General features: G+C 63.9%; 1 protein-coding gene across 3 annotated transcripts; it reads right to left on the bottom strand.

Annotated features, from left to right (window-relative positions):
• Nucleotides 1-2: 2 nt before the first annotated feature.
• On the bottom strand, nt 3-23,884 carry PALM (paralemmin). 3 transcript variants are annotated; one of them, XM_042977487.1, is made up of 9 exons: nt 23,832-23,884; nt 13,380-13,431; nt 12,893-12,973; nt 12,447-12,574; nt 11,007-11,130; nt 9,570-9,591; nt 8,441-8,500; nt 5,858-5,989; nt 3-1,989 (listed from the first exon to the last, which is right to left on the bottom strand). In XM_042977487.1, the coding sequence occupies exons 1-9, from the start codon at nt 23,834-23,836 to the stop codon at nt 1,460-1,462; spliced, it is 1,134 nt and encodes a 377-aa protein (XP_042833421.1). In that variant the 5' UTR covers nt 23,837-23,884; the 3' UTR covers nt 3-1,459. The 3 variants fall into 3 exon arrangements, with proteins under 3 accessions (XP_042833421.1, XP_042833420.1, XP_042833422.1); XM_042977488.1 differs by lacking the exons at nt 3-1,989; nt 23,832-23,884 and adding exons at nt 3,693-4,346; nt 15,736-16,075; XM_042977486.1 differs by lacking the exons at nt 5,858-5,989; nt 23,832-23,884 and adding an exon at nt 15,736-16,075.
• Between the last annotated feature and the right edge of the window lie 1,819 nt (nt 23,885-25,703).

Raw genomic sequence — 25,703 nt, 5'->3', positions numbered from 1 at the left:
CCTGGGGCTGTTCACACTGTTTATTTGCTTCTCTGGGAAAGTCAAGAACAACAAGGCCTTGTCACACATCAAAAGCAGAGGGGCACTTCAGCGGAGGCTCACAGCTCGAGGACTCAAGGAGGAAGAGGGGGTCCCACGGCCACTGCCCAGGGTCACCTCGCAGGGGGCCTCTCCCCCTGCCACCAAGGGGCAGAGCTGAGTCGGGGTCCGGGCTGCGACCAGAGGCGACCCCTGCGCCCGCCCCGGGCACCGGGTGGGAGGCCCCTAGGGGAGGGGCTGAGACGGGGCCTCACCGACCACAGCCCACACGTGAGGGTCTGTGAGCGTGTGCACGAACGCGCCTCTGGGGCGAGCGTGGCTGCAACCGGGGAGACGTGTGTGCACATCCAGGTGTCGGCGGCCCCCAGGAGCGCAACCCCTGTCCCCGCCCCCCTCCCGGCGGGAAGGGGACAGGCTCGCATCGGGCGGGGCGGCAGATGGGGGTCTCCTGCGGAGGAACCCCCCGCTCCAGGCTGCGTGCTCCCCACCACTGCCGGAAATGTGCCAAGCCCGCTGGAGTGGCAGTGGCCTGATCTCTGGGGTATGGTTGGAGGGGCCCAGCACCCTGGTCCAAGCAGGTCCCGGGCAGCCCCCCAGGGTCCCCAAATTAGCACCAGGAGGAAGAAGGGCCCAGTGGGAGTGGGAGCTCAGGACAAGAAGCGGCTCGCGTGGCCCTGGGCCCCGTGGCAGGGGGACAGCGCAGGGGTCCCGGACCCATCCCCCACGGGGGCGTGTCCCTGGGGCTCTCCCTTCCCAGGCTCCAGCATGCCGCCCCCCTCACCCCCCCCCCCCCCGCCACCCCAGAGAGAGCCTGGGGGGAGGGGCACACCAGGCTGGGGGTATCCAGAGAGAGGGGCCTGGCTTCTTTCCAGGACCCTGAACCTGACCTCCGACCCAGACTCCCCAAAGAAGCATGGCCTCACCCCAGTGGCCTGGGTACGGACGCCACAGCTTCGGCCGGGAAACCCCATTTCCAGGGGCTAAGCGGGGACAGAGCGGGCCCCCAGGAGCCCTAACCCGGCAGGACGTCCCCTCGGGGACCTCATTGGAGGCGGCAGGAAGGCACAGGCAGGAGGCCCAGAGGGCGGCTGGCCGCCGGCCGCGGCTGCACCGAAACCCCGGCCGTGTTGGGGGCGGGGGGGGGGGGGCGGAGGGGTGCCCTTCGCGTCGGGAAACGTGGGTCCGTCCGTGTCGCTCTCCTACCAGGCGCAGGTGCACGGCTCAGTGGCTCAGGGGTGTCGGGGGTGGCGATGGGGTGGGGGACCCCCGTCCCTCTCTTTCCATTGAAAGAACCCTCGGCGGGACCATGTGACAGCCGCGTGTCCGGGGCCCGTGACTGTGGGTGGAGGGCGGGCAGGCGCCGGGCCGGGCGGTGGGTGACTGTGGGTGGAGGGCGGGGCGGGGGCGGGGGCCGGGGGGCTCACATGATAGAGCAGCATTTACAACGCTGCTTCTTCGTGTCCAGGTCCTGGGGGTCGCTGGCAGGGGCCTCGGGCCCCACCTGGTTCTCCTCCCGGGAGGCGGCGGCCGCGGGGGGCTCGGCCGCGCTGCCGTTGGGCGGGGCGGGCTCCTTGAGCTCCGCGGCGTCCTCGATGACCACCAGCTCCGCCGTGATGGTGCCCTGCAGCCCCAGCACCTTCTGGCTCTCGGCCTCGTCCTCCACGTTCTGGTAGCCCATGAAGATCATGGTGACCGGGGGCTCCTGGCCGGGCTGGATGCCCGGCGGGCCCGACGTGGCCTCTCCCGGCTGGGCCTGCACGCCGGTGATCTCCCGCCTGGACGGGGTGCTCTGCGCCGCCTCCTTGGGCACCCCCCGGGCCTCCGCCGCCCCCGCCGCGGACCCCGCCTCGCTCAGCGTGACCTCGTCGGCCTTGTGGATGAGCTCGTCTACCTCGGAGGAGCTCAGCGGGTGGATCCCGTTCTCCGCGGTGCCGTCCACAGCGTGGACCACTGGTAGGGGTGGGAGAGACAGACAGACAGACAGAGAGTAAGCTGGCTCTCTCTGGGAGGAGGGGAGGCCTGGCAGGGCTGTGGGCCGCCCCCCAGGGTAAAAAAGAATGTGAAACTGAACCACGCATTTAAAACCAATGGGCATCGAAAGCTCCCTGTGGGCGTCTGTGCCCCCCCCGCAAACTGGCGCACAGACGAAAATGTACAGGCACAGAAGCACCTGCTGGAGACCAGGAAAGACTGGAATCCAGTTGATGGGGCCTCTGTCTGCTTGCATCCTGCAGTGTTTCCCGGCAACTGGGTCCCACGCCGCTTCAGACCATGGACGTGGCCAGCCCTTGGTCACACAGCCGGCCGGGGCTGCACCCGACCCTTTCTCCTGGTCTAAGCGTGTTTCCCTCCCATGAGGAGTTTCGGGGACCGTGACTTCCTTCTTTGGGTCCCTGTGGTTGACCCTGAGTTAAAGTTTAGTCTGGTCACTCCCTCTCCTGACCGCCCTGGACTCTGTCGCTCGCTGAGGAAGAAGACTGGCCCCTCTAGATACCCCCAGCCTGGTGTGTACCTGCCCCCCACCCCCACGTCTGAAAGGAAGACACCTGCGTGCATACAATCTCCATAAAGGTGTTCTCCAGATCTCTCCAGCTCCACACTGGTGTCTCTGATCTGGGCTGGAGTCCCCAAGGTCAGGGAGCAGTCCCCGAGGGCAGGGAGGGGTCCCGCCACACCATGGCGCCAGCCCAGCAGACTCCTGGAAACACAGCTGCCCTTCATCAGTGGGGGGGGGGGGGGGGGGGGGGACACACCCTAGGGACTTGCTCCTCTGGGGTCGAGGGTCAGGGCTCCAGTTCCCGGTTTCTGGCCAGAAGGAAAGCGCTTTCTACTTTCGGTTTCCAAATCCGGGGGACGGGTGTCCACACCTCAAGGCCTTGCGGCGACTCTGGGCTGGAGGCCCGGAGGGTGGGGCGTGCCCTGGTTGCACGGGATCCAGCCGAGTATTTCCCACTGGCCACTGCCCCCGAGATAGGAATCCGAGCCCTTGGCCGCCATGGAAATGGATCACCTTCCCATTGCTAAGCAACCAGAGTCCAGTCTGGCGGGTCCAGAGTCCCCCAGGCTGGGCCAGGCTGTGCTCAGGGAGGACCTTCTGGGAGCCCAGGCATCAGGCACTGCCTCTGCCCTCAGCCCTTCGAGGTCACTCTTGTCCAGGAGCCAAGGCAGCTGGGACGTGCCCAGGGCCACACAGCTGGGGAGGGCTGGAACGGGGACTCTACCCACCCAGGTCTACGTTCCAAACCACGACAGAGCTGGGCTGCGAGTGGGCCCCTTTCACAGCCACAGAGACCGAACAGCCTCTAAGATCACGAGGCTCTGGGAATCAACACCACAGCGAGACATCATCTCACCACCAACACGATGGCTCCAGTAATAATGATAGTAACTTGAAGAGGGACGATAAAGACGTGGGGAGCTGGGGACCCTCGTGCACGGCTAGTGGGAGGGGGAGATGGGGCGCCTGGGGGCTCTGTCGGTCGAGCGTCCGACTTCAACTCAGGTCATGATCTCGCGGTTCGTGGGTTTGAGCCCCACATCAGGCTCTGTGCTGACGGCTCAGAGCCTGGAGCCTGCTTCGGATTCTGTGTCTCCCTCTCTCTCTCTCTGCCCCTCCCTGGCTCATGCTCTGTCTCTCTCTCTCTCTCCCTCAAAAATAAATAAACATAAAAAAAAAAAAGAAAAGAAAACACCCAGCAGTTCCTCCAAAGGTAAAACACAGAGTCCCCATGTGACCCAGAAATTCCAAGCCTTGGTATCACCCAAGAGAAACGAAAACATGTGCCCACACAAAAACTTGTATAGCATTCTAAAACCCGAAAGAAGGAAACATCCCAGACAGCCATCAACGATGACTGGATAAACAAAACGTGATCCTTCCAAACAGTGGAATATTATTCAGCCCATAAGATATGACCACGGACGGACCCTGAGCACACGGCGCTCAGGGAGGGAACCAGACACAAAAGGCCACTTGTGCGTGATTCCACTTGTGTGATTCCACGTGTGCGAAACGTCCAGAACAGGCCCATCCGCAGACAGGGAGGGGGTTACGTGGATGCCATGGTGGGCATGGGGGGTGATGGGGCTTCTGTTTTGGAGAACGAAAATGTTCTGCAATCAGAGCACAGAACATGGCGAACAAACCCAAACCCACTGAGCTACGTGCCGAACTGTGTGGGTGTCCTGGACGCTTCCACTCCATATGCCACGTTTGGGCACAGACCCCACTGTGGACTTACTAACGGACTCTGGGCCGGGCGGTATAATTTTATCCCCGACTCAGGCGGCCAGCTCCATGAACTCCACTGCATGAGGAAAGCAAATGGTTTGCCTTAATTTTGAATACAACTTTAAAAAAAAAAATTTTTTTTTTTTTAACGTTTATTTATCTTTGAGACAGAGAGAGACAGAGCATGAACGGGGGAGGGTCAGAGAGAGGGAGACACAGAATCTGAAACAGGCTCCAGGCCCTGAGCTGTCAGCACAGAGCCCGACGGGGCTCGAACCCACGGACCGTGAGATCATGACCTGAGCCGAAGTCGGCCGCTTAACCGACTGAGCCTCCCAGGCGCCCCTGAATACAACTTTTTAATGTCTTCTCAAAACGTATTTTGTTTACTGAAGTGATCCGTCTCCTTTTTCCTACGATTGTAGTAAATACTGCCCGAAATTTCCCCTCCCTGGGGTTATCTATATACTATCCCACAGGCCATGCCACAAAGGAGCAAAAGTTTAAATGCCAAAATATTTATGAAATTGCTGTCTAAACACGGATGGATAACACAGTTTAAAAGACAGTTTTTTCTTGGGGCGCCTGGGTGGCTCAGTCAGTTGAGCGCCAACCTCAGCTCAAGTCATGATCTCCCAGTTTGTGAGTTCGAGCCCCGCGTCGGGCTCTGTGCCTGGAGCCTGCTTTGGATTCTGTGTCTCTCTCTCTGCCCCAACCCCACCCCCGCCCCGCTCATGCGTGTGCGCACGCGCTCTCTCTCTGAAACATAAACATTTTAATAAATAAAGTGGTTTTTTTTACCTAAAAACAAAAAGAGTGAATTTTATGGTTTATGACTTACAGAGAGAGAGAGAGGGAGAGACAGACAGGCATGTTGGGGCTTTTGACCAAGGCTGCTGCTCATCAGGCTTCCTGCCGGAGTCTCTCACACCCTGTTTCCCTCCCGGCCGCCAGAGGGAACTCCCAAAACCAAACCAGATCTCGGCACCTTGGCCCCTGCTCGCCCCTCCCGCCAACGCTTCACCTGACGCCTCCCTCCACTCTGCACCAGCCCCACAGGCTCCTTTCAGTTCCTCCAGCTCAGCAAATTCCATCCCGCCACAGGGCCTTTGCACATGCTGTGGCCTCCGTGAGGCACACTGTTTCCTTGTGCACCTGCTGTGCGTCCAGTGAGGCCCTGCTCACTTCCTCTGAGGAGACTCCCCTGGCCCCTCCCCGCCCCCGCTAGACGCCGCACCTCTGGGGGGTCTTGTCATCGTTATCTCAACAATAGTCATCTAAATTTATTCGTGAGCTCCAGACCGAAGGGCTGGGCCCACGGGCCGAGGGGCTCTGCTAGGACAGAGCCGCGTCCCCCTGTGATTCGATTCCCAGAGCCCAGCCTAGGACCCAGCCCTCGGCCAAGCTTCGGGTCAGGTTCCTGGAGTGAACAAAGACAGGGCTGCAGGCCCAGTACTGAACGGCCTCTAAGTCAACAGTGGGCTGTGGGGGGTGAGACCGTTCCCTGAGCAGCACCCACGTCAACTCAGGCGGGCTGCGGGAAGGGGGTGGGGTGGGGGCCTGGGGTGGGGGACGGGGGCCGCATACCTTTGGTCTCGTCTTCGTACACCTTGATGCCCTGAGGGAGCGGCTCCCGAGGGAGCAAGGTGGTGCTGGACAGCACCCGGGTCTCCCCCGTCACCTTGTCCTTCTCCACCGTGATCTCGACCGAGTACATGGCTGGCACGGGAGGCACGGGTTACCCAAGGCCACCTGCCCACGTGCCCCCCGCCGGCTGCAGCCAAGCCAGGGAGGGGAGCCGGCAGCGCAGAGCCAAGCAGTGGGGACGCCCTCCACGCAGCACCCCCCAGCTCGTCTGCCCACGGCTGCCCAGCGCCACACGGGCGCCAGCCTGAGGTCCTTTGCTCGGCATTCGAAGCCCACACTCGCATCCCACCCCACGTGGAAAGCCTTACACTGCTTCTGTTTCCTCAGAGCCAGCGGGAGGCCGTGCCTTGACCATGGTCACAGCCAAGATCTGAACTTGGGTTGGCAGGCATGCGTTCCCAGCTGGACCTCCGCCCCGTCCTGGACCCCCCACCCCCGCCTCGGTGGTCAGCGTGTCTGTGCGTCCGTACTTCGGTCAACTATCGAACTGATCGTCAGCTCTTTCACCGTGAAGAATGGAAAATTCCCTCTTGAAATAAATGAGCGTCATTACCCGTTAGAGCCGTAATTCAACAGCCAAAATCCCGCCCCCGCTGTACAGAAACCACCACCACAAAGACCACATGGGGAGCCTGGGTCCTAGCAGTGACCCCCGGGTGTGACCATGGCCCCCAGGACCTCGCCCTGAATCCCAGTATCCCACCTTCCCCTCAGGGTCCCCGAGGAGCCCCCAAATCACCATGTCCAAGACTCCCTCCAATCTGCCCCCATAAGCCGCCCCTCCTGGGTCTCCCTACCCGGATCAGGGCAATTCCCTCCTCCTCTGCCTCTCTCACCCCACCCCCCCATCTGTCCATTTGCAAATCTAGTGGGTGCTGCCTTGGGAACAGTTGGAATCTCAACCCACATCTCAACCCCTCCGTGTCCCCTGACCAGGTCAGCTCCCCATCTCCCCCCACCACTCTGGGACCCACCGAAGGCCTCTCCTGCCCTCTCACTGGCCTCCAGGCGCCGCCCACGGTCTGTTCTCCCCACTGCCACCAGAGGGCGCCAGTGAGCACTGGGTGGTACAGGTCCCTGCTCCCCCCACAGCCCTCCAGGGCTCCCCAGTGCTGTCCCAGGGTTAAGGCCTGAGTCCTCCCACAACCACGGGACCCAGCATGACTTGGCCTGCACTCACCTCCTTCCTCTCTTCCCCTAGCTCATTCTGCTCCAATCAACTCAGGCCTCCTGGTTATTCCTTCCCCAAGGCAGGTACAAATCCAGCCCCCGGGCCTTTGCATGTGCTGTGACCTCCACCTGAAACACCTATCTCCCTGTGCTTTGCCCCTTCAGTTCTTTTGGGTCCTTGCTCAAAAGTCACCTGTTAAGTTTGGCCTCCCCTGAGCCCTCTGATTAAATGTGCCCCCTCCAGCTCCACCTGCTGCCTTATTTTCTCCATAAGTTAATTGCATAGACATTGCCCTTATGAGAATGTCAGCCCCCCCCCCGCCCCGCTTGTGTCCCTCACACCTTGCATACAGCAGGTGCTCAATAAGCACTTGCCAAATGACTGAACGAATGCCATTTAATCCACACCCCTGCACCACCTAACACCCTCATCTCCACACACACAGTTGCGTGGGTTGTGCACTACACAAGGTCACTGGTTAAGGGACAGGGTGGAGCTGGTCTAACTGGCACAGAGGGTCCTGAAGACACCTCCTCCCTGGCAAATGCTACCCTCTGTCCCCTGCCTCCTGGGGCAAAACTGCCTGACCCTGCACGAGACCCCGGGCCTCCCCTGTCACCGTCCAAGGTGTCCTGGCCACCCTGCCCCCAATATGGTCTTCAGCTCCCTCTGTGGTTTCCTGCATCCACAACTCACCCCGATACCAGCAGCAGCAATAAGGCTTTGCCAGCTGTGACCACCCGTCACTGCTCCCGGGTTGGGTCCCTGACCCTGGGCCTGCAGTCAGTATAATCCCGCTGCCCCAACAGGCGGAGACGGGGAGTCACCTTGTGGCAGAGCGAGAACCTGAACCCCAACTCTGTGTGATGCTTAGCGCTAACCCTGTCTCTCTCGGCTTCCCAGAAGCGCAGAAATGCCCGAGTCCCAGCTCGGTCACCTCCAGGAACGGTGCGCTCGCTCCCTATCCTGAGGCAGCCTGAGGACAGCAGAGGAGGGAGGCTCTGCAGTGAGCACGTGCGGGCGTGTGCGGGGGGGCCCGTGCGCCGCCCCACAGGCAGGGAGGGGGCAGCAAGGTCAGGGAGGACGCCGTGGGGAGCACTGGGTTAGAGAGCGGCCATGCGAGGGGCCCCACCTTCTCGGGGAAGCTGGGCCAGCGCGTGACCAGGGTGCCAAAGCAGGGGGGCGGCCGGGCCCCACCCCAGGCTCAGGGCTGGGCCTCGGTCCGGCTGCCACCCCCCTAACCACAGCTCCTGCTGAGGGTGCGTGGCCCCTGCCTCTCCAGGCCCCCTGGGGCCGGCGCTCAGCCCAGGGACACAGCTGGGTGCAGGGGGTGAGGCAGGGGGCCGACCCACCTGCTTTCATCATGGTGGAGCCTTCGACCGTCCTCACAGGGGTGTTGGAGACTCCTTTCTCTGTTCAGGGAGTGAAGGGTAAAGACAGACATGGCAGTCAGAGGAGGGACGGTCGCACAGACCCCCGGACACCCCTCCAGATACACCCAGACACCTCCAGATATCTAGACACCTCCCCACATGCTCACATACCCTCAGACACCCGGACACCCCCCAGACAACCCCCTGCAGATGCCCCCAGACACTTGGCCACCCCCCCAGATACCCAGACATACCTGGACACCCCCAGACGCCTAGGCACCCCACCCAGGCAGCCAGATAACCCCCAGACACGTAGACACTCCCCTCCACACGTGTGCACGTCCAGAACCCCCTAAACACACACCAGCCCCCAGTCTGTTTCCATCTCTCAGCTCAGATGATTTTCACAAAATCCCTGAGAGCCCTGGGTGGATTTTTTTTTAATTATTCATTTTTAATTCCACAGTAAGACACTCCCCTGAATAATTAACATGCAACAAATCAGGCCAAAGACACTGGCCACCACCTCCAGTCCCGGCTGGTGGCCCTCCTTCCACGCTCCCACATGCGGATACTAGCTCAATTATGTGCTTTAAAAATATAATTTATATTAAATAATTTTAATATGGTTAATACTTTATTATATTTAACAATCACCTTTGCAATTAAATCTGTATTTAAGCACCATACATATTTGTGAAATATTGGCAAATGTGTATTATTTATCTGTGATCCTTTTTGAGGAAGGGAGTAAGATAGATCTCACATCTCAAACTTTTGGCTTTTTGTCTTTGTTTCCTGCATGGCAGACTTTCACCTGTGGGCGGGGAACCTTGTCCTTTAAAACAGCGCCCCGTCCCCCGGACTTGCTGAGACGCTGATTTCTTGCCCCCACAGATCCCATTGTATAGACGTGAAAACCGAGGCCCGCCCGCCGGCACAGGAGCAAGGGGACGTGGCCAGAGGCGGGGCTCCACAGAAGCGACAATAACCGGCCTCCGTCGGCAACACCAGCCACCAGCCGTCACTTTCCAGGCACCCTCCCCAAGCCCACCACCCGCCTCCGGCCACCAGAGGGCGCTCGGGCCCCGCCCCTCCCCGAGCCTACCTTTGGGCGTGCCCACCGGGGCCTGCAAGAAAGAAGGGAGAGAGGTCAGGGCTGCGGCCCGCCTTCCCGCTAGGAGCAGTGGGGGGGGGGGGGGGGGGGGACCCCGCAGAGGGCTCGGCTTCGCAGCTGGTGACCCCATCACAGGGGTGGTCTCCTCCGGAAGGGACCCCCCCACCCCTGCCGTAGCCTGTGACAGCCAGATAATGTCCCGCCCTGCTCAGAAGCCACCGGTGGCTCTCTGTTGCTCCCCAAACGAAGACGAAACCCTTCTCGATGACCCCCAGGGTCCTGGGTCCACAGATTCCCTGCCCGCAGGCCTCTCCTCCCCCACCCCCCATGTCTGGCCAGCCTCCCTGTTCCTTGAACACATTCCTGTCCCAGGGCCTTTGTATGTGACGTCCCTGCACTCTAGATTTCTGCCTGGCTGGTTTCTCACTCTGCACCCCGACCACATCAGCTCACTATCCCTCAAGGTACCGTGTCACGTGCCCAACCAGTATCTCCGTCTCCTTCAGGACGCGGGCATCACGACGACAAGGTCTATACACAGTCAACCTTGGTGCAAGGTCCCTCTCGTCTCGAGCCCAAGCCCGAAGAACTCCCGTTCCATTTCAAAACCCACCTCTTCCAGGAAGTCTGTCTAGGATTCCCATGCATCAAATGCCTCCTCAGGGACTCCGCGGGACCCTGGGCTGACCCACCGCGGCCTGACCACCCTCCCCCCGCTCTCCTGGCGTGATTCGGCGAGGCCAGGCCCCAGCCCACGTCCCCCTGGTCTGCCCCAAGCCAGGCCCCGGAAAGCAGTGAGAGCAGGGGACAGCTGACAGAGGAGCATGTGGAGAAGGGCCCGGACACACGGCAGGGATGCCGGCCTTCAAGACGCCCCCGGGGCCCCTGCCCCAAGGCAAGGTGCCATCACAGCTAGGACACGAGGGGGGAACACGTGTCCCAGGGCTCCTGAATCCTACAGCAGCAAAGGTGCCTGGGAGATCTTGAATCTGTGCTAACACACGGCGTCCGTGAGCTCTGGGTCCAGAGCTCCAGGGTCTGGTTTCGTCAGACCCCAGAAACATGGCCAAGTCCGGTAAAGGCCACCTCCTAGCAGTGCGGCCTCAACCTGTCCGGGTCCCGGAGCTTCTCTTCCCCCCGAGGGGGGCGCTGTTCCCACCGGAATGGGCCCACGGACAGGCGACGGTGGTGGCAGACTCAGTAAACGCAGGGGTGACAAGTGGGGGTTTCGTCGAGAGCTGCCCCCGCGCCAGGTCTCGTGCAAAGTGCCCGCGGTCCCTCCTGACACCCCAGCACGTGGGGGCGCTCAAGGGGGGTGGGGGAAACTGAGGCGCACAGCGGGGAGTGGCTCTAAAGTCTGAGAAGGGGCTGTGTCTCGCCCTGGGGCTGGCCCTGGTGGGCGCCCCAGGCGCATCATCACCTCCTCACCTGCCGAGAATCTAGCGCCACCTCCGTCTTCTCGTCCTTGGCCGGGCTCGGGGCTGCGGCGCCCTCTCCAGCAGCGGTGGTGAGCGGGCCCGCGTTCTCCAGCACCTCAATCTCCTTCTGGAGCCTGGGGAGGGCGGGGGAGGTGAGCGCCAGCGCCACCGTGGGCTCCCTGACCCGATGCCCGCCCCCCCCCCCCCCCCCGCTGGGAGCCATTTCCATCCTTCCCTCTCGCAACCGGGGAAACCGAGGCGGGCAGCCGGGCCGGGCTGGCCCGTCCCTGGACCTTCACTGCCTCCGGGTCTTGTCTGTTGGTTTGTAACCAAGTCTCCTGTTTTCCGTTCACACGCATTTATGTTTACAGGAAGCTTTCCCTCTCTGGGGGAACTGGAAAACCCACATCACCTTCCAAATACTGCAAAGTAACGAGCCCACGGCCCCGTGGGAACAAAACAGCGCCGGCCGCGACTTGGGGCTGTGGCCCCTGATGAAGCGAGCCTAGCTCTAGGTGGACAGGCTGGCCACACTTAGGGTCAGCCTGGAGGGCTTCCCGAGGGAGGCGTCCAGGCAGAGCCACCTGAGGAGGGGGAAGAAAGCCAAGGGTCCCCAAAGCACTTGACTCGTGCGGGACACACGGAAGGGCTCAAGCGAGGCCCCCTCCCCCGTGAAGTCTCCTGAACTGGCCCGTGTGCCCCGCCCCGCCCAGGGCTGCACCCAGCAGGGTGGGATGTAGAAGCCCACCTTGTGCAGCCCCCAGTGGCCAACAATCCCCAGCAAGTTTCTGCCCTCTGCCCGTCAGTCCTGTCCCGCCCGAGTCCCGCCTCCATTCGAGCCCCCAGCTCTGGCCCCGGGGAACAGCTCGCGGCCCCGGGAATACGCTTGCTTGGACGGCAGGACAGGATCCCAGGTCTTCGTGGTGGGCGGGCCGAGCTGTGGGGCCCGGGCAGGCCCCACGCCTCTTGGACCTTCTCTGGCCCCACGCCTCTTGGACGCTTGGAATTTTGGCCGTCACTTCCCTCCACCGTGACCCTGCCGCCCTGGAGCTGAGCCTCTGCCTGCCCGGAAACCCCAGGCCTTTTGTCCCGGCCCGGGGCGGGGGGGAGGGGGGGGTGGGGGCGGCGGGGGGGGGGGTCACTTTCCCTGGGCCCGCCCCCCCCTCCCCAGGCTTCCTGCGGGCCCAGCTGCCTGGGCGTCTGAGGCCTGCACCAGCACCAAGCCAGGGAAGGCTCACCGGCGGGGCTGGCGCCAGGAAACCCCCAGGGAGGCCGCTGCGGGCAACTCCCATCCTCCAGGATCCGCCCCGACGGGTCACCCTCACACACCTGCACCGCCGGTGCTGGAAGGAGCAGGGGGTCGCGCCAGGCAGCCCCCTGCCCCCTCAGGCCCAGCTCAGAGGCCCGCACGCCATCCATCAAAGCCGCGCCTGGACCGCACCCCACCCACCTGGAGATGGACCCCTCCAGCAGCCGCGCCCTCTGCTCGTCCTCCCGCATCTGTCTCCGCATGTCCTCATCCCCCTGTGATGCTGAGGACGTCTCCCCCAGCAGCCAGCGCTCCCGCAACGCCTTGGACTGGGGTTGATAGGGACCCGGGTCAGAGTCAGGGTCCGGTCAGCTCTGCCTTCCCACTCCCCCGGCCCCTGTCAGGGGCAAGGCCCGGGTCCTGGGGCCCGGCCCCTCCCCCACCAGCCGAGGCCCGGGTCCTGGGGCCCTGCCCCCCCCCCACCAGCCGAGGCCCGGGTCCTGGGGCCCTGCCCCCCCACCAACCAGCCGAGGCCCGGGTCCTGGGGCCCTGCCCCCCCCCCCACCAGCCGAGGGGCCCCAGGTCCCAGAGGCTCTGCCTCCCCCCAGACGAGGCCCGGGTCCCTGGCCGGGCCGCCCACTCAGGACCTTCAGGTGCTGTAGCTGCCGACGGTCGTCCTCCAGCTGCCGACGCTTGCTCTCCATTTCCGCCTGCCACCTCCGCTTCTCCTGACGGGGATGCACACGATGGGTCAGGACTAGGTGGGGGCCACACAGACCCCACCGGGCCCACTAGACGCTTTGCCCACACAGATCCTGCTTTACTGTGAATGGCACCTACGTGGCCGATTGGATCCCTGCCTGTCCTCCCCAGCCTATGCCCCGGTCTGACCCCCCCAACCTGACCCCCCCAGTCTGAGCCCCCAGCCTGACCCCCCCACCTGTCCCTCCATCTCCAGTAGAAGGCTCCACTAGGAGTCCACGTTCTGAGAACTGAGGGGATCCCTTCATGTCCATTTTGCGGGGAGGCACTCAGGGTTCCCGTGGGATGCCCTGGTTCTGAGTCCCAAGGGCCCTGGGCTGGGTGTGGAGACCCCGACCCCCATCCACACCGTCTGAGGGGCAGGGGACTCACTGCAATGGCCTGGAGCCGCTCCTGCTGGGATGCGGTCTCTGCCGCCAGGACCCTGGGGGAAGAGAACGCACAAGGTCAAGGTGGGGCCCACCCCAGCCTGCTTTCAACAGATCCGGTCAGAACCCAGCCCTGTGCCTTCCAGCTTCATGGGACCCTTCCCTGCCCCCCTCAGAGGCAGCTCTGTCCTGTCCTGAGCCTCATCGCCGCATTCGTTCTCCCGCAAAGCTTCCTGCCCCCCTCAGAGCAGGGCTCAGGGACAGGAGGGCGGGGCTCTCTGCCTAGAGACTGGGGAAGGGTTTGGGGAGGAGCTGGGTCGTGAAGGATGTGCAGGAAAAGGCGTGCAGCCCCTCGCCCAGACTCGGAGACTGGTCAGGACAGCCTTCCCCTCGCCCTCCTACCCAGCAAGCACCTGTCATCCAGCCCCGGGAGGGACACACGGAGGGCGAAGGACCCCACGGGCCCCCTCCCAACCCTTGGACTTGCTATCCTGGGGATTCCCCCGGAGTCTCCCAGGAGCCCCAGTGCTCAGAAAGGGCTCTCAGCCCCCTGGGGAACAGGAGGCCAAGAAGCAGCAAACCCAGATTTCAGCCCCAGATGCCCTTTCTCATCCACGGGATGTTTTCGGGAAGCCACCCAGAACTGGCACGTAGCGGGCTCTGGTTAAACGTCCGTGTGGCCAGGTGCAGCTGAAGGGACAGGCTTCCTGCTTCCGTGGGGGGAGGCAAGAGGCCTAGGACTAGATGGGGGCCTGGTTTTTGCCCTTCCCTCCCCACTGCTCCCCCAAACCCTCCACACATGGTGGGAAACAGCAGAACCTGGCCTCTCCTTTCTATGGCCTCTCGCAGGGCCCCTGGAAGCTACACACAGTAGGCGCTCAGTGAAATGTCTGCACATAATAGGGTGCTCAGTAGTTGTATACAGTAGGTGCTCAGTAAGATGCCTGCACACAGTAGGTGCTCAGCGAAATGGCTGCACACAGCAGGTGCTCAGTGAAATGTCTGCGCCTGAGCTGTCGCCCGTGGTGGGCCTGAGGATAAAGTCTGGCCTCCAGGGCCTCTGTGACAAGCCGAGGCAGGGAGAGGAGGCAGGGTCTTGAGCTCCAGCGCGGACCCCCGCGCCTCCCGGTTCTCTGCCCAAATCCCCAGGATCCCAGGGCCGCTCTGGCCTCACCAGTCTCACGGGGGCAGGGCCGGCGGGCACGGGGGGCGGTTCTGGGCAGCGGGACCCGGATCCTCTCACAAGACCCTCATCTGCACAGGGACGAAGTCACAGACCGTCCTCCCGTTCTGCTTTCGCCCCGACCAGCCCTCAGCCGTGGGCCAGGAGCCACCCCGGGGCCTCCAAAGACCCTCCACAGACCCTCCAACCCCTCTGGGCCTCGGCTCCCCATCTGCACAAACAGTGGGCACAGACGCCCGAGCTCCTGTTGGGTGCCCCCCGCCCCGCCCGCTGCCATTCAGAAAGGAGACAGAGGCACAGTCACACGGTGTGTTGGGTGAGGTCCCCCCCTGGGACCGAGGCTTCACCCACACCCAGGCGGCTGCTCCCGGGGAGACCCATCCTGAACTGCAATGCCCCACCACACACCCCACTCAGGCTCAGTTTCCTGGCCTTGCTGAGACCCGTGAAGTCATCTGGTTCTCACGCCCCGGCCAGGTGACCCCACCCAGCTCTTCCCTTCCGGGCGGGTGGCACCTGGCCCCTTTGTGCCTCCCAGGGACCCGACAACACCAGCCGCACCCTCTGTGCCTTCCCCCTCTCCTTCCCCAGGGAGGCTGGGTTCGGCCGGGTCAAGTTCAGGAAAGGCTTGATCCAGCAACCTAGCTTGGAGGCCCTCCCCGAAGGGCCTGATCAGCTACGTTTCTGGGTCTGCCACACTGCTCAGTGCGCCCCACGGAGGCCCGCCCTCCACTTCTTGCAAAGCTCACATTTCCCATCTCCGGCCCCGACCACAGCCTGTCACCTGCCTGCCCCCTGAAGGTCCCCTCTCCACCCACAACAGAGGCAGAACAAAAATCAGAACCACTCATTCTCCTGCCCTTGTATGTCCCTGGCTCCCATCACCCCGTGAAGGAAGTCCCAGTGTAGCCCAGCCCTCCCCACCTCTCCGCCCTCACCCCTCTGGTTCTCCCTCCTGCTTACTCCGGGCCCCAGACCCTTCCGGTCCACCTCAGGCGCTCCAAGCTCCTTCCTGCCTGCTGTTCACTCCGCCTGGTGCCCTCCTCCCGCCGCTGGCAAGTGAAGCCCAGAGAGGGCAAGTCACTTGTCCACAGTCCCACAGCCGGGGAGCACAGAGCTCCGGGCCACCGCACGGGCCTACCCTTTCCCAGCTGCCACGCGGCCCCCAGGGACCCACCAGGAAGACGGTGGAGCTGGGGGAGGGGCATACAGCCACGAGACCCCGGCGCGCACAGGGCCCCGCAGGGCAGACGCGGCAGCGGCCTGATGCTGGGTCCGCACCCCAGCAGGCAGGCGGCCATTCAGGCCGGACACAGGGACACGGGGACGCTCTGTGGCCAGCCTGCCAGGCTGGAGACAACAAGGCAGGCAGTGTCCTCGCTGGGCGGCATGTCCCTGCCGGCTGAACCAGGTCAGGGGAAGGTCAGGCGGGCCCACTGTGGAGAGGGACACAGGCCCCGGGGAGACAATATCCATCCCTCCCTTCAACGTCCCTGTCGCAGCCCAGAGGGCACAGCCTTGCGTGCCCCCCCCCCTCGGCGCCCCTCCCCACGCCTCAGGGCGCCAAAGCCGCCCCGCCCCCGGGCGCCGCCCCCCCCCCCCCCCCCGGTGGGGCCCGCGGGAGGCGGTCGCCCTGGCAACCGCACCGTCCCCATGGCAACGCGGAGGCCGGCACGCGGGGGCCGGGCAGGCGCGGAGCATCTCCCGCCCCCAAGCCGGGCCTGGGGGGCTAAGGGGTTTCCCGCCCTGGGCCTCAGGGGCCGCTGGGGAGGGTGCGATGCGGGGAGGGAAGGGGTCCGCCCTGCCCCGCTGCTGGGGGCGCCCCCCTTCTGGTGTCAGGGGCCGCAGCCCAGGGAAGGGGATTGTACCCCGAAGGCTCTGGACCTGCCCCTGGAGCCAGGGAGACCGAGGTCAGCCAGACAACGCGTCACAATCCGAAGGACAAAGTCTGACCGCAGAATCCTAATCAAACGGCCACGAAGTAGGGACCCCGGTCCCAGCGCTCACCACCTTCCCCCGGCGGGGCTCAGCCCCATTTCCCAGGATGGGAAACTGAGGCTCGGGAGCAGGTGAGCATGTACAGGGCATTTGGGAAGCACCCTCCTGACGACGCTGAGAGGCAGGTGGAGTGATTCGGCCTGTTTCCTCAGTGGGCCAACTGACGCTGGATCCAGACAGGCGGGCTCCTGAGTGCTCCCCGAGCACAGGGCCTCCCTGAGGCCTGGCCAGGCCGCACAGGTGGGGGTGGGGGACAATGGGACGGCGGGGACGCTCCTCAGGACCCAGCGAGGGACACAGAGGCCAGATGTCAGGAGATGCCGGGCAGAGGATCGAGCTTTGGCCAAAACACACGGTCGGGTTTGGACAGGTGAGAGCTGTCCCCGCCGGCCGTGTGGCCCAGGGCTGGTCACTCCCGTCTCTGGGCCTCCACTGGCTCTGCTGGGCAATGGGCCACAGCAGCTGCCGGTGGAGGGACAGACCCTCCTCCCGGAGGCCCACCCTCAGCACAGGCAGACTCCTGTCCTCGCCTGATTATTTTTACAGTGCCTGGAGCAAATTCTGGGCTCGAGCCCCGATGTGGGCGGCTCAGGACTCGAGAGGGTGTGGGCTGAGAGCGAATGAGATAATCCTGGCTTCAGGAGATGAGCTAATGAGGCCCAAACCCAAACGAGCCGGGCCCTGCAGAGGCCTCGGCTTTGGGAGGCGTTTATATTTTAAAGGCACCAGAGAGGTTACGCAACCTGCCCAAGGTCACCCAGCGGGCAGGATGAGCCGGGTCTGAGGCGGGAGGGGGGGCGTGGGGGGGGTCACACACCGGTCCTTCCAGGCCCATGCCAGGCAGCTCCAGTGGAATGAGGGGTCCTGGCCCAGGCAGGCACGGAGCCCAACACCGGCAACATTCCTGTGCTAACTAAAAGGAAACAGCCGTGGTCGTGGCCGTAGCCACGGGTGCAGGGAAGGAGAGCAGAGTCTGGCTGAGGAAGGGGCTAAGGAAGGGAGCCCTGTGGCCCGTCCCCCCACTGGGGTGGCTGGAATGGGGGGAGTCCTAATCTCACTGCGGGTTCCCAGCTCCCTTGTGGGGCCTTTGTCCCCCTCCAGCCCCCAGAACCTTCCTCCCTGTGAGGCCCTGCACAGCCTGGTCACAAGGCTCAGCCTCTTAGCTGGTGTTCAAGCCCCCACCCTTCACCAGCTCCCTGCCTCCCCCTTTCTTTGCTCCAAGCTCAGAGCACATGCAGCTGCCTCTTCCAGGAAGCCTTCCTGATCTTGTCCCTTCATCAGGAAGGAATTCTCTTCCTCTGAGACCGTCGGCACAGGGGACAACTACAGTCTTTGGTAAGGTGAGCAGCCCGTGAGGCATGGCCGGAAATGGCTGGAAAGGTGAGGCATGGTTGGAAAGCTCAAGGCAGAGAGGCATCACCCCCACAGCGGAAACTGGGATCAGAGCAGGCCACAGATCCAGAGGCACAGTTGTTGCCTATTAACCTGGGGGTAGGGGAGGGGGGTGGACCCTGCCCTGGGCCCCCACGGGGGAAGGGCAGTGGGGCATGAATGGCACCCAGAGGCCTTCTCCAGCTTAGGGCAAGCTGGGCCTCAATCCAGAGGCAGAGACCAGCCCCAAAGAGCTGTGGTCCCTCCCCACCCCTCCCTCGGATCCAGCCACAACCCCCAAACATTCCAGGCATGCTCCCACCTCAGGACCTTTGCACTGGCCGTGTCCTCTATCTGCCGTGCTCTCTCCCGGGACTCACTGGCTCCCTCAACGTCACCTCCTCACGTAGGCCTCCCCTGTACCCCCAACCCCTCACCGGCTCGCCACCAAGCAGCACCCTCATCATTTATTTTATTTCCCCACAAGGACAGGGTCTCTTTCTGTCCATAACATGTCCCCAGCCCCCAGTGAACAGCAGGGTTCAATGAACGTTCACCGGGCCGGCGAATCAGTTAGAGTCTGTACCTTTTCAGAGGTGGCCCCCACCCAAGGGTCCCTCCCCTGTCACATTCCCACCACCCTGAGGACCACTGTCCTGTGACCATCTCTCTTGGAAGAAACTCAGTGTCACATCAGACATTTATCTAAAACAGGCCCCCCGCCTCCAACAGAGGACAAGTAATAAGCCCAAGGTCACCCAACCACCTCAGAAGTGACTATACAAATTAATGCGTAAAACAACCCAGTGTCGGGCGCCCGGGGGGCTCAGTCGGTTGAGCATCCAACTTCCGCTCAGGTCATGATCTCATGGTTTGTGGGTTCGAGCCCCGCGTCAGGCTCTGTGCTGACAGCTCAGCGTCTCCCTCTCTGCCCCTCCACGGCTCGCGCTCTGTCTCTTTCTCTCTCTCAAAAATAATAAACAAACATGAAGAAAAAATTTTAATAAAAAATAAGATAAATTTAAAACACAACCCAGTGTCCATTGATGGATAAACAGAACACGTCCACCACACTCAGGAAGGTCCCTCGGCCGCGAGCAGGAGCGAGGCGCCCACCCCCGCCGCCCCGCGGACGGACCCCAGACACACGACGCTCAGGGAGGGAACCCGACACGAGAGGCCACGCGGGGTGTGAGTCCGCGTGTGTGAAACGTCCAGAACGGGCTCATCCACGGACGGGGAGGGGGCTCGTGGGGGCTGGGGGCTGGGGCGTGACTGGGGATGGGGATGGGGTTGCTTTGGGGCTGATGGAATGTTCTGGAACTAGAAAGAGGTGATGATCGAACAACTACGTGGACACACTGAAAACCACTGAATTGTATCCTCCTGACAGGTGGATTCTGTGGGGTGTGGGTTGCATCGCAAGGAAGCGGGTAGAAAACACTCGCGTGTGGAGTGGAAACAGCTGGGCTGGTGCCGGGGCCCCACCCGCCCCCACCCGCCCCCACCCGCCCCCCACGCGCCCCCCACGCGCCCCCCACCCGCCCCAGGGGCGGCGGCGGATCCCCCGGGCCCTGCCCGGGACTCTCGGGGTCGGGAGCGTCTGACGACAAACCGACCGGCAGCGCCTTCTCACTGTGACGGAAGTTACCAGAAGGGACCCTGCCCGTCACCTGGCCTTCAGAGCCCAACACTGCCGCCCCCAACACCCACGGTCTGCTCACCGGGCTGGGCTCCCAGGCCCGGCCCGAGCCCGCCACCACCCTTCTGTCCTTGCAGTGACTGCCCCTACTCTGATTCTCACCTGTCTTTCCCACTCGGCCTGGGCTGGGCTCCCCTCCAAATTCCCAGCCTCATCCGGACTGTCCCAGTGATAGGCTCAGGAGGTCCCCGAATTCCTGCTTCACACCCTTGAGAGCAGACGGACGCCCCAGGGGCGCCTGGGCGGCTCAGTCGGTTAAGCGTCCGACTCTCGATCTCCGCTCAGGTCATGATCTCATGGTTCGCGGGACGAGCCCCGCGTGGGGCTTGTGCTGACAGTGCGGAGCCTGCTTGGGATTCGGTCTCTCCTTCTCTCTGCCCCTCCCCTCCTTGTGCGCACGCACACTCTCTCTCTCTCTCTCTCTCTCAAAATAAATAAATAAGTGTAAAAAAGTTGTTTGAAAACAGGACAGACCCCCGGGCCAACTCCACACACCGCAGACCCTGAGACCCGCCCTCAGCCATCGGCGCCACATGGAGACCCTGTGCCGTGTGGCCAAGGCGCCCGCCCCGCCCATCCAGGGGTCTGAAGTCAGGTCTCTGCCGCCCAGACACGGGGTCCCCCCCTTCCCCCACCCGCCCACACGGTGACTGTCCACACTGAGCCCTGACCTGGTCCCCAGCTTCCAGATCCTCTTTCTATGCCTAGGTCAAAACCTCACTCCTCTCCTGCTTGGACACCGTGGGTCCGTGGCCGCCCGTGGCTCCCCTGCTGGGTGCCCCAAGCCTGGCAGGACCTAGCCCCGAGAGCACAAAGCAAACAGCACTGCTTTCTGCTGAGGCTTTCTTTTCCCACCTCCAGGCCTTTGCACAGGCCAGCCCCCCAGCAGGCACGCCCTCCGCCCACCGAGGTACACCTCTAAATCTCTCTCCTAGAGAAGGTCCGTGAGGGGACGGAGCGGGGCCCTATCCCCTACACAAGGCTCCGCGGGTGGGCAGGGACTGTCACCTAAATGAACAGATCACAGGTGGATGGAAAGAAACGCGTTCCCAGACTTGGAAAAAGGGGGCATGACTTTTTTAAAGAACGTCAACCCACTTCCCAGCCTGAAAATCTGAGACCCTTGAAGACGGACCTCAGCACCTGAGGCAGAAGTCCCCCCGAAATGCTAATAGCATTGCCCCCTCCTGGGAGGGGGCGGGGAGGCACAGGGCAGGTGGTCCTAGACGCAGGGGTGAGAAGCTAACGTGAGGGTACCTAGCCCCCCCCCCCAGTCCATGGGACACAGGAAGGTGCAAAGACCCCACCACCACCACCCCCAACCCTGGCAGCTGAAAGGACCCAGGAGCAAATCCCGGCTATGTGGCCTCAGATACATCAGGTCACCTCTCTGAGCCTCAGTTTCCCCACCTTGCAGGGCTTCGTAAGCATCAAGCACATTCACACGGACAAAAAGCCCCGTGCACAGCAAGGACTTACTAAACGTTACCCGCCTTCCCAAGTTCCTGCCACCACCTCTGTTACCGTCCCTTCAAGGGGACACTCACTGTTTCAAGGAACCCCCCTGCTTTCAGAAGGAAATGTCACACCGTGGCCAAGACCGAAAACCAGACACCGCTCACACAAACATCGGAGTAAAAACACTAAAAAATAGATACAATGAGAATAAACGCCGGTGATTACGTTCAATTATCACTAGACGCTGCTGCCTTTTAACTGGTTCGGCTCTCGTTAAACGGGGAGATTAGCAAGTGTGGGAGAGGCGTTAAGGACCCATCTTGCACCGGGTTGAGACCTTCTCCTGGGAAAAAGGCCGGAGCCTGAGGCCGGGGAAGGAATCTGCTGCGGCCCCGTCTGAGCCCATTCACCGGACTTAGGCTGCTCAGGGCTGCATAGCCGGGTGCTCTGGGCCAGGGGCCACGCGGCCAGCCCCCCCCCCCCCCCCACCAAGGACAGGCGTCCCACCCAGCTCCCGTCGCTCCTCCTGTGCCCCACCCGTCAGCGGGGCCCCCATCCTGCTCCCGGCCTCCCTGGAGATAGTTGCTCAAGGATTTTGGTTAAACCCTTAAGTTGTTAAATTGACACAAACTAACTTAACCTTTAATTTAATCCTTGAATTAACAAAATTTTGATAAATTCTTCAATTCATATTTCACCTCTCCAGCAGCGCCGTGAGCCACAACCCTCTCTTGTGACTCGGATGGCAAAGCCCGTGGAGGAGGAAAGGGCAGCTGCCTCGGGCCCCTGGAATGGGACCTCAAGCTGGGCCACCAGGGCCGGGCACTCCAGCAGGACAGGGAAGGATGGGGCCGCTCCCCACCCGCCCGGCCAGCCAAGCCGGGGGCACAGACGCTTTCTCTCACGGCCACTCAGGCCCGTGAACGCCAAGCCGGTCCCACGTCTGCCCCCAGAAAACCCAGCGATCTACCCAACGTGGGGCCTGAGGCAGCATGTCTGATCCACGGGCAAAAGGCACTGGGGCAGGGCCGCAAGCACTCAGGGGCCCTCCTCCTGCTGTGTGACTCTGAGGCAGCGGCTGCCCCTCTCTGGGCCTCAGCAGCACCTCAGCGGGGAATGAAAGGGATAGCAGGAAATGAAACAGGGACCAACCAGAATATCCGCTCATGCCTCCATCCTGGGCGGGCCTTTTCCTTGGTTTTCACCCCTCATCCCCTGAGGCAGCCCCCTCCCCACAGCCACACTCTGCTCAGGGTCTGCGGTCTGGAGGCCCAGAGGCTCCCCTCGGGCCTGGGGAGCAGAGCAGATAAACAAGTCGGGGAACCTAACGCAGGCAGACACATCCGGGCCCTGGCTCCCCTGAGCCCCTGGCTGGGCTCCCGGGGGCCGGGTGGGGGAGCAGGCCGGGCCTTTGTCTGGGTTTTCCAAAGCAGAGGACATCGGGTGTCCCTTCCTGGGGAGGGCGGGCTGCAGCGGCCCCCACCCAGCCGGGGGTGTGGCAGGTCACGGGTGAATCCCCGGAGGAGAGTTGTCGGGGGCGGCTGGGCGATGGGGGGGGGGGCGGCGGGCTGGGGGGGGCCTCCCTGTCCAGGCCTCCGCTGGGGGGGGGGCGGGGGGGGAGGACCTGGCCCCGAGCAAGACAGCTGCTGGCCTTGGCACACAGTGCGGGGGCTGCCAGGACCCGGACACCACTTCTCATCTCCCCACCATGTCAGCACACCCCACGACCTCAGTGCCCACCTGTGGGAGTGGGGCCTGGGGGTTACCCTGACGCCAGGAGAGAGGGGACTCTGTCTGAAACGACTGTGCACGCTCATCCAGCACCTTGTGCGAGAACCCTCCGCTGCTGTGGGCAGTTCCTCGCCCAGCCCCCCGGGGACCCAGGCTGCCCCCCCCCCCGGGGACCGAGGCTGCCCCCCCCCCCGGGGGGGACCCAGGCTGCCTGTCCCGCTTGCACCTTTAGCCTATGGTGCAAGTGGCCAGGCTCTTCCTTGGCTACACCATTTGGGGTCCCATCCTGGGGACACCTTCCCTGGGAAGGGATCAGACCCAAGCTCGCCTGCTGGAAAGCACTCCGGGCTCACACACGTCCCAGACCAGGAAGGCTGCAGAGAGGCCCCCTCCCTCCCTCCCGCGGTAGTCAGGACAGTATCTGCTGGCTGGACCCCGCCCCAGCAGGCGCTCCTGACAGTGCTGTGGCCCTTGGGGACGGCAGCCAGACAGAGGGAGGACTGGTGCGTCCAGGGCACAGGGAGCGAGTGCTCAGGTTGGAGGCGGGGGGGGGGGGGGTGCGGTGGGAGGCTGAAGGCCAGTGCAATGCAATGGGGAGGGGTCCGGCCATCACCCCCACGGCTCCCGCTCTGGAGCCCACAGGTGGCCGAGGGTCGAGGCTAGCCCGGGGACGCGGGCGGGGCTCGGGAAGAGACGCGGGCCTCCCCCTCCCCAGCGCCCCAGGCTGCGCCCCCACCGGCCGCTGCCGCCCCAGTCCCCACACGAGCCCGTGGGCCGCCGCCGGGGTCGGGGATGGGGGAGGCCTCAGGGCGGACGCGGCCCAAGCGCTTCTCCAGCAGAGGTGGGAGGCCCGGGAGGCCCGGGAGCCCCCTCGCCGCCGCCTTCCTCTCCGCGCGGGGGCCGCGACGCGCCCCACGGAGGGACGGGAGATGGGGGGGAGGCCTCGCCCCTCCCTCGCCCCCCTCCCCCGGGCCCCCGAGCCTTCCACCCCCGGCCCGAGCGCGCCTACTCACTCCATCTCCACGCCGAGGTCCGGGTGGGTCCGCGATGCTGGGCGGGGGCGGGCGCCGGGCGGGCGCGGGGGCGGGGGGCTCGGGGTGGGGGGCGGCGGCGGGCCGGGCAGTGGTGGGGGGAGGCCTGGAGGGCTAAGGCCTGGCGGCCGGGGCTGCGCGGCGCGGGGGCGGCGGCACCGGCTCGGGCATCGCCCCGCGCGCGGCTGTTTATTGTCCGGGCGGCGGCGGCGGCGGGCGCGGGGGGTGGGCTGGGCGCGCGCGTCGCCGCCGCCGCTGCCGCCGCCGCGCGTCTTGCGCTCGCTCCCCGCGCGCTCCCTCCCGGCTGCGGGCGCCGCGCCCCCTGCCGGCCGCCGCCCGCAGCCGCCGCGCCCCGCCCCCCCCCCCCCCCCGTAGCCCGGCGCACTGGGCCCCCGCCGCGGTCCCCGCCCCCAGCCTGGCGCCCTGGGACCCCGCCGTGCCCCCCTCCCGACCCCAGCCTGGCGCACGGCCCCCCCACCCTCGCCGCGGTCCCCGCCCCCAGCCTGGAGCCCTGGGACCCCGCCGTGCCCCCCTCCCGCCCCCAGCCTGGCGCACGGTGGGGGGGGGGGTCCCCCAGCCGCGGTCTCCTCCTCAGCGCACTGGGCCCCCAGCCGCCCCCCACCCCCACCCCGCGCCCTGCATTCCGTGTCCCTGGGCGGCCGCCTCCCCGCGCCTGCACAGACAGGGTGGCCCCTGCCCAGAGCCGGGTCTGGAGGGCGGAGACGTGGATGGGGACACGCAACCCGAGAGAAGGAGGAGTGGGACCCGGGGAGGGGGTGTCCTGGAGGCTGCTACGAGGAGCTGACGTCTCTGCCGCAGCCCGAAGGGCCGCGAGAGGCCGGTTGTGGGACGTCTTAAAGAAGAGCCGCCAGGTGTAGGGCACGTGAGAGCTGGCGCAAAGGCAGCCAGACCTGGCCGAGGAGGGTAACAGCTGCGCGCTTCCCCAGCGCTGGGCCTGGTCCTGCGGCTGGAGGACAGTCGTACGTTTAATCAGCCCCGCCCCGCCCCCCCTCAGCCACACTGCAGGCCCAGGCCAGAGTGAAGGAAGGGGCCGTTCAGAGGCCACACAGAATGCAGGCTTTGTCCTGGGGGCGCTGGGGAGCCATAGCAGAGTTTAGAGCAGGAGAGGATTCAGCCTGTTTTACTTATTTCTGTGAAGGCCTTTCCTGCTGCCAGGAGGGGATTGAGGACAGCAAAGAGAGGGGGCTTGGAGGCTGGACGGATTCTGAAAGGGGAGGCAACAAGATTGCCACCAGATGGGACGTGGGATGACAAGTACTGGGGTCCCCCTGTCTTCTGGGGACCCCCTGGAAGGACACGATGACACAGACAGGGTTGGAGAGATGACAAGGGTGACATCGGGTGGGGTTCAGTGTGAGGCCCGGCCTGGGCTAGTGGTGGGGAGGCCTGGACAGGAGGATGTGGGGAGCAGGTGCCGGTGGCCCAAAGAAGCAGCTAGATGCCCCGCTGTCTCCTTGGTCCCCCGTAGTTTGTCTTGAGTCCTTCATGATGCCAGTGTCACCAGGTGGGCCCCACAGACTGGGAGTGAGGCAGGACCTGTGCCCACCAACGTGCAGACCACGGCCCCGACTTACCAGGCTCTCACGAGAACACTAGCCCCTGACCCTGAACACGTACCGGGGTCTGGAGTGGGGGGAAGTCGGTCCTTCCCTCCACTCAGCAGGGGCTCAATGAGGGGGTGGGTGTGTGCGTGTAGAAAGAAACAACCTTGAATGAGCTCTGAATGGGGAGGGACATCGATACCTTTCCTTTCGTGGGTCTTTGCCTGTCTCTCTTTACGACGGATGTACATTCGCTTAGCATTAAACCGGTGAGATGAAATAGCAAGCCTAG

This window comes from Panthera tigris, chromosome A2 (assembly GCF_018350195.1).
Source record: "Panthera tigris isolate Pti1 chromosome A2, P.tigris_Pti1_mat1.1, whole genome shotgun sequence".
In the NCBI taxonomy this organism is placed as follows: Eukaryota; Metazoa; Chordata; class Mammalia; order Carnivora; family Felidae; genus Panthera; species Panthera tigris.
Note: the sequence above shows the minus strand (reverse complement) of the source record. Positions and strands in the feature narration are given on the sequence as shown.

Bases quoted from the DNA above. Each gene is read 5' to 3' on its own strand.
- PALM (XM_042977486.1), bottom strand. From the start codon at position 16,034: ATGGATATTGTCTCCCCGGGGCCTGTGTCCCTCTCCACAGTGGGCCCG. The intron at 11,131-12,446 runs GTGGGTGGGGTG...CGCCCTCCCCAG, and splicing joins CTGGAGGGGTCCATCTCCAG to GCTCCAGAAGGAGATTGAGG. The intron at 1,990-8,440 runs GTGGGTCGGCCC...CACCCCTACCAG, and splicing joins CTCCACCATGATGAAAGCAG to TGGTCCACGCTGTGGACGGC.